Below are 6,850 nucleotides of genomic sequence, written 5' to 3' on the forward strand. Positions count from 1 at the left end.
TGTGTGTGGTATTAAACAATTGATATTTCAGGTTTGCCGAAGAGTTTAGTCAAGAAAGCACAAGAGTTACTTGGTTGTTTAACTAGCAATAGGAAAATGAATTTTGCTTAAGCCTGAGTGCACTGGATTGCTCTAAGTTGGAAGGCTCAGCTGAGTTGCAGTGCCCATGAGAAACAGGAAAAATTCATTGGTAAAGAAATGTAATGGAACAGATGGCAAGTGAAGCAGAAAGAATTCTGTCAAAGGGAGTGTTATGGAGTTGGCAGACTGGAGAACTGGAGATTCCAATGACAGCCATGAATCAGATTTCTAACAGCCTGGCACAGTCCAACTAACAGTCCAGCTCTGTTGTAAGCAGAATATGGATGTGTCATGTATGGGGCTGTGCAATTCTCCCTCAACCCTTGTTTTTTTAATTGAAATCAGTGTTTCTGGAGTTGTGAATGTGATTGTATATTCTTCAGTATTTCCTTAACTTCTTTTAAATTCTTGCAAGCCTGGATATCTTAGGAGTATTCCCAATTTTGGGTGTGCTTGCACCTCTTCAAAAAGTTTGGTCTTAACTGGATTGACAGCCTTGTGTGCAAACCTGCAGGGTACCCTGCATTAGGAATGAAGCTCCCAACCTGGATTGTCTGGTCTGTGCTGAGCTAATCAGGAAAATTGGTAACATAGTTAGCATTTTCCAGTATTTTAGATAAGAGTTATTTATTTCAGGGGTTTTTGGTATCTTGGGAAGTAAAAAGTTTCCTTGTGATGGCTGATTTTCAATTATGATAATGGATTGCTGGATGCTTTGGTCTGGAGAACATTTCAGTGCTTATGTGGAATTGTTTGAGATGTAGAAACTCACGACACTTCCTAGCAAAGCAAGAGCTGAACGCTTTGATCTGTTTCTATTCAGAGGGACGTGTTATTGCCTATATCAGTTACTGGGCAATAGTGTGGCACAGCTATGCAACGTTTTTCAGAGCATTCATATTCCTGTAAAGTGTAACAGCTTTAAATCTATGCAAGTCTGATGTTGCAGCTATAGTTGAATTCTCCCAGACTATTGTGCTCTGTCTCTAAATGAAGTTTAATCCATTGTTTTCCCCCCCCCCCGTCAGACTGAACCATCAGCCTCTGCAGCCCAATTCCCTGGTTGGAGGGGGACTGGACAGTGCCTCAGCTGCAGGGCCCCACGTGGCACTGGGCTCAGGACAGCTGCCACCGGAGCCAGGGAGACAGAGGCAGCAGCAGGGCCGGCAGCAGCGGCTCTTCCAGGTGAGGACTTGGCTGTGCTGAGGACAGGAACAGAGCAGTGCAGAGCAGGGGTGAGCATCAATCACTGTACCAGGTGAGGGTGTTACATGCTTGCTTGCACAGGTCTTCAAGTCTAAGCACCAGAACCTGGAGCTGTAAGCCCCAACTGCCTTTTCCTGAGAGCAGTCATTCGCTGTTTACTTTTGGGATGAACATCCATGTAAAACTCAGTACTTTGATTTTCCTGATTGTGGAATGCCTCTGGAGAAGGTCTGTTTGAGAATGGTCTGGCTGGATGCGCTGAGGCAGTGGTTGTGCTCTCCCTGTCTGGCCTTGCAGTGTTCCTGGAGTTAAACCAAAAGGCATCTTTCCTGTTGGGCCCATTTCCTATAGCCTAATTTGGTGATGTTTTTTAATTTGGAGCTAAGTATCAGTTTGTCAGCTCAATATGTAGGGCTTGGCACAGGGGAAGTAAATTACATTCAAAATCCTTCCCCTGGCCCTGTGGTTGGAATAGTCTCATGTTTTCATGTTAATGCAATAGCTGTCAGTGCCAGTTCTTGTCAGCTGCTAGTGTATTTTATCTAAATATTTTGATAATGTAGTAAGCTAAATATACCAGTGTATTGGTCTCTAACAATGCTCCTTGTCAGTCCTCATGTGGCTAGTGATGAGTGGGGAGCTGTGAGGTTCATGTCCTGCATGGGGCCATGAGTGACCCACGTGGTCAGCGAGTCCTGAGCCCTTGCTGGCCTCAGCCCTGGAACTCTGCAGTGCCTGGCTCTCAAGGCAGTGTGTGCCGTGCCTCTGTTGTGTCAGTGCCCGCTTTCTCTCAGGTACAGCAGCAGCAACCAGGCCAGCAGCCAACGCTTGGACTCCAGCCCGTGCAGCCACAGCAGCCACTGGTGAGCAGAGTGGCCATGGGGGTTTTGGGGAGGTGTGAGGGCAGGGACAGGGTGGGCAAAGAAGTGTTCCCTTGGCCATGGGAGGTGCTGATGGTTGGCATTGCTCCTGGTTCCTGTTTGCATTGTGTTTGTGAAACACACCGACTCCCTCTGATCCCTGGCAGCTCTGCCACAGCCAAACTCCAGCCCCTGCCATGTCACATCACAAGTGACTGTTCCTCAGCTGGGGCCTTTGATTTTTAGGCTGTACTGCTAACAGATGGGGAAAACTCGGGTTTATTGTTTGAACATCCTTTAAAATTAAATCATTAGTCATAAAGCAGAGCTGCATGAAGGTATCTGAACAAACTGAATTACTTTTGAGGCACAACTTTCTGCTAGATTGGAGCCTTTGATAGTTTAGGGAATGATTTTACCCAATCATTGTCACTACCAAGTCACTTTTTCTGGACACATCCACTGGATTTACAATCTCATTATGCTTGTTTCCTTTGTTTCCACACTTTTTCCAAACATATCTAAGGTAGGTGAGGATAACTAGGAAAAGTTTGCTATAGAGAAGTGTAGAGAAGGTACAGTAATGCTGAAAGTGCAGCTTCTGAGTTTAAAAGCATTAATCTTAAAAAATTTATATCCATTTTCTGAGTTTTTCCTATTAGTTTTTGTATCTTGAACAAACTGATGGGAGAGTGTCACAGCAAGAGCTTTTGCAGGATCCTCTGACAGCACCTGCACAGTAGAAGGTGCTGTGGGTTGGGTTTGTGTCCCCAGAAAACCCTGGTGTGGTGGTTAATACCTTTGACTAACCTCAGCAGTTACTACAGCCTGGTAGCCAGGAGATTGCACAACATATTTTAAGTGAAGGATTTGGTTTCAGAAAGGGAAAAGATGCTGAAGTCTTGTAAAATGCTGAAACTGCCTTCAGTAAGCACAAGGTTTCGCTGAGCAAAGCTCGGGCGGTTTCTGTAGCGCCCACGGAGTTAATAGGGTACAGGATTACTTCAGTTTTATTCAGCACATCAGGTTTGCATACTGCATCATGTGCAGAGAAATCACTTAAGTAGAAGTATTAGAAGCATGTGCATTTTCACCAGATCTAATAAGAGAAAATGTGAGGGTTTAGGAAGCAGGTCTGGAGGGCTGAGAGGCCTGAGGGTATGTCAGAGATGTATGGTAGAGGCTATGTTTGAGAGTGCTGAACCCATAGTGCTTAATGCCATGTGTGGTTGTAGTGAAGCCTTCCTGAAGTCTTCTCTTCTCTGTGCTGAACACCTGTAGTGTGAGATTTCAGGAAAGGAAGAGAACAAATGTCCTGAGAGCTGTCAGGGTGCTCCCTGTGTCCTTGCTGTGCTGTTAAACCCCGGTCAGGACTCTTGCCTGCCCTCGCTGCCCTCCCCACCTCCTTGCCACTGTGCTGGGGTGGCACCAGCTAGGCACCCTGTGGTTACCTGCCATGGCATGGACACTGTGGTTTCTTTCACCTTTCCCATTGCAGTTCCCAAGGCCAGGCTTGCAGCAGACCCAGCAGCAGCAGCAGACAGCGGCGCTGGTCAGGCAGCTCCAGAAGCAGCTCTCCAGTAAGTGTGTGCATAGATGTATTTGAACATGGAATTATCTTTCTGGAGACCATCTGCCTGTTTCCCTGGAAGTCATTCACCTACTGACAGCTGGTTGCCTATCCCATTCCAGACATAACACCAAAGCCCTGGTGCTGGGGCACCTGTGGGGGCCCTACTGGTCCCTATAGCAGCCCTGGTCACCTACAGGGCTGCTGCTGGGGCTCACTCACCTCCTCCAGTCCTCCACAGGCAAAGTCCTCAGGGCAGTGAGTGCCTCTGGCCTCGGGTGGATGAGGGATGTGCTGACCGTTGTTTGCCACTGTTGCACCAAATACAGGTATTGTTCTGAGGCACAAACATCCCCTTTGCTTTCTCTACCAGGTAATCAGCCACAGCAAGGGGTGAGCCAGTATGGGCACCCCCCACACTTCTGACCACAGCTGGAGGGGACACAGGGGACTTTTGCACTGAGGAACAGGACACTCAAATTCAATGCACTAGTCATTGCTAGACAGTAGACATGAGTTCTCTTCTTATTTCCATCGTTATTTTTCGTGCTGCAGTTGATGTGAATATGTAACAAGGTGGGGTTTGGGTTTGGGGGTATTTTTGTGTTTCACTGGGTTTCAATGTATGGACTTGTGGGCCTATTTGAAGAATGCCATTGCAGGTTTTAAGAATTTGGTGCTTTTTAGGTCCTGTTACTTTTAAAGAGGACAAAGGATGCTGGATTTATTTATTTGTGGGAACACTTTTTTAATTTTTTTTTTAAATTTAAAAGAACTGCACTGGACCAAACTACTCAGCTGAAAGGCACTTCTGGTTTCGGCATAAAAGTTAATTTGTTCATTCAAATCTTCACCTTTTTGTTGGTAGAACAAGCATTGATTAAAGTCATGTGTATTTGACTGTGATTTTCATATGCACTTTATAAAGTTCTTTGTTTAAAAGTACCAATTCCTCTTGCTCTTATTGTGGTAAGAAGGTGCTGAAATGGGTTTATTGCTTGTATTAGAACTTCTTAAAGTTTATATTAAAAGCCACAATATAACATTAATAAACCTACTAGAAGTAGTAGTGGTTCCTCTCTGGTGTCTTTCATCCGAAGGGCGTGTGTGGTGACAGGGACTGAGCACTCCAGGTGGACTTTGCTCCACTTGGGTAGGGAGTCTCCAAGTCCTGGTGAAGCCTGGGAAGAGATGAACCCTTGATGCCATCAGTGACAGATCTCATCCCAGCTTTCACAGCATGAAGGTGGAAGAGCCCCTGAGTCCTTCCCATGGTTTCAGCTATCCTGGAGCTGACAGCCCTTTGGATGATGTTGATGGAGTTATTCCTGTTACCTCTGTCAGGTACCAGTGGGGCATGGCAGGTATTCCTGATTCTGGGAGGAAGTTGTGGCTGGCATGAGGCATTACCTCATCAGCTGAGTGCAAAACCACAGGCAAATTATCAATTGAAATTACCACACATGAATCATTATTCAAACCTGTGCAAACAGATCATAATTTTGCTTGTATTAGAGTTGATAAAAGAGAATAAATTTATTACTGGTTTATGTCACTTAGGAGTTAGTCTATCTGATAATTCATTGATTTTGGAAGTGGAACTTGAAGAGCATTTTAAATACTCTGGGAACATTTTTTCCCAAAGTTTTTTACTAACTCTTTTTGCTTAATTGAGCATACAAAGGGTTTGTAGATGGTGACGTAGTCAGGTGCTGTGTGGGGAGGGGGAAGGCTGCAGTGCCCACACTTTGGAGGGCCTCGGGCAGCAGAGGCAGCTACTGATGCATAATATATCTATGTATCTATTTCAAGGTATATTATACATCATATATATGTAATATACTAATAACTCACTGCACAGAAATCTCTAGAAAAGTAGATTTTGATTGGGTTTTACAACAGTCAGGTGAGTGACTCATGTACAAGTTATTTTTGTTTATGTTTTTAAGGAGATTTACTGTTCCTTGTAGTGCTAAAGCTATTTCAGAAATTAACCAATGAGATTCATGTCATCTAACCACTGTGTGGCCACCATTCCATCTGTGCTGTGGAAGGTGGGAACAAGGAAACACAGACTATGTGTAGCTGATATCAGGGATGGATTCACTGAATCCTTTGTACATTCACCACACACAGGTCCTGAATTTGCCTGTTTAAGGAGAAAGGCTACACTGTGTGTATTCTGAGCCCTCTGTGCTGTGTTAACCTCTTTCTTAGGAAGAAAATAAGAAACTCTGAACTTTAGTTGCAGACTTAAATCCTGTAAAAATTGATTTGAGCAGTCCAGTCCGAGACTGATCAGTGTGAAATGGGCAGGTAACCATTTCCTTCCATCACAAAGGCATTTTCCACTCACATACATAAGGTTCCTTCTTAGACCTGACTGCTGAATTGAGAGATTAGAATTCTAAACTGAGACACAAACTGATGCAGTTCTTTTCTAGTGAGAAACCTTTATAAATTGCTTTTGTGGCAATAGGAAAATGATGCTAGGCTGGAGTGGTTCTACACCCAGTCTGTATTCATTGGCTTAACAGTGCTGAGCAGAGCTCCCTCCCTTGTTCCAAACAGAGCTCAAAGCTGTTCTGTGTCATCCCACAGATCTGCAGAAAAGACTGTGGGAGACAGAGCTGTAGTATCAAAAATATTTCACTACCTATTTCACCATTGAATATTTATTAAAAAACCATACTAAATATAAAAACACATCCAGAAGGTAATCTGCAACCCAATAAACCTGCTCTTTGATTCCCAGGTGCTCTTGCTCTCTGTGATCCATGCTCATGACAGTCATACGAGGTGGGCAATATTGAACTGATACAAAAACATCTGTCTGTATAGAAACCCTCTGGGTGCATTTCCAGAAAGTAATTGCGTCTGATAGTCAATGCTTGCTGGCAGAGCAGAAATGCCTTAAGTTTACTTTAATTTAAGTCCTTTAAACATGGAGACAGCCAATGCTTGCTGATAATGCTGGAGCTGATTTTCCCCTTCCTCTCTCCTATTGCCCAGTCATTGCAGAATGAATGCTGTGAATGTGTTCAGGCACTCACATGCCTCTGGCTGCCTTTGATTAAACTCATTCCAAAGATGACCTCAGTTCAGCTACAGCCTGTGTTAGCCATCATTCCTG

At 44.4% G+C, this 6,850-nt stretch overlaps 1 protein-coding gene across 1 annotated transcript in view; it reads left to right on the top strand.

Annotated features, from left to right (window-relative positions):
- The window catches only part of MED12L (mediator complex subunit 12-like), a 30,355-nt gene extending 26,212 nt beyond the window's left edge, over positions 1–4,143 (top strand). The window contains exons 27-31 of the mRNA XM_009074013.1: positions 1,110–1,266; positions 2,082–2,150; positions 3,278–3,280; positions 3,646–3,727; positions 4,091–4,143. Of these exons, the coding sequence (XP_009072261.1) occupies positions 1,110–1,266; positions 2,082–2,150; positions 3,278–3,280; positions 3,646–3,727; positions 4,091–4,143 (364 nt within the window). The remainder of the gene's footprint in view (positions 1–1,109; positions 1,267–2,081; positions 2,151–3,277; positions 3,281–3,645; positions 3,728–4,090) is intronic.
- Positions 4,144–6,850: the final 2,707 nt, after the last annotated feature.

This window comes from Acanthisitta chloris, unplaced genomic scaffold (assembly GCF_000695815.1).
Source record: "Acanthisitta chloris isolate BGI_N310 unplaced genomic scaffold, ASM69581v1 scaffold18104, whole genome shotgun sequence".
In the NCBI taxonomy this organism is placed as follows: Eukaryota; Metazoa; Chordata; class Aves; order Passeriformes; family Acanthisittidae; genus Acanthisitta; species Acanthisitta chloris.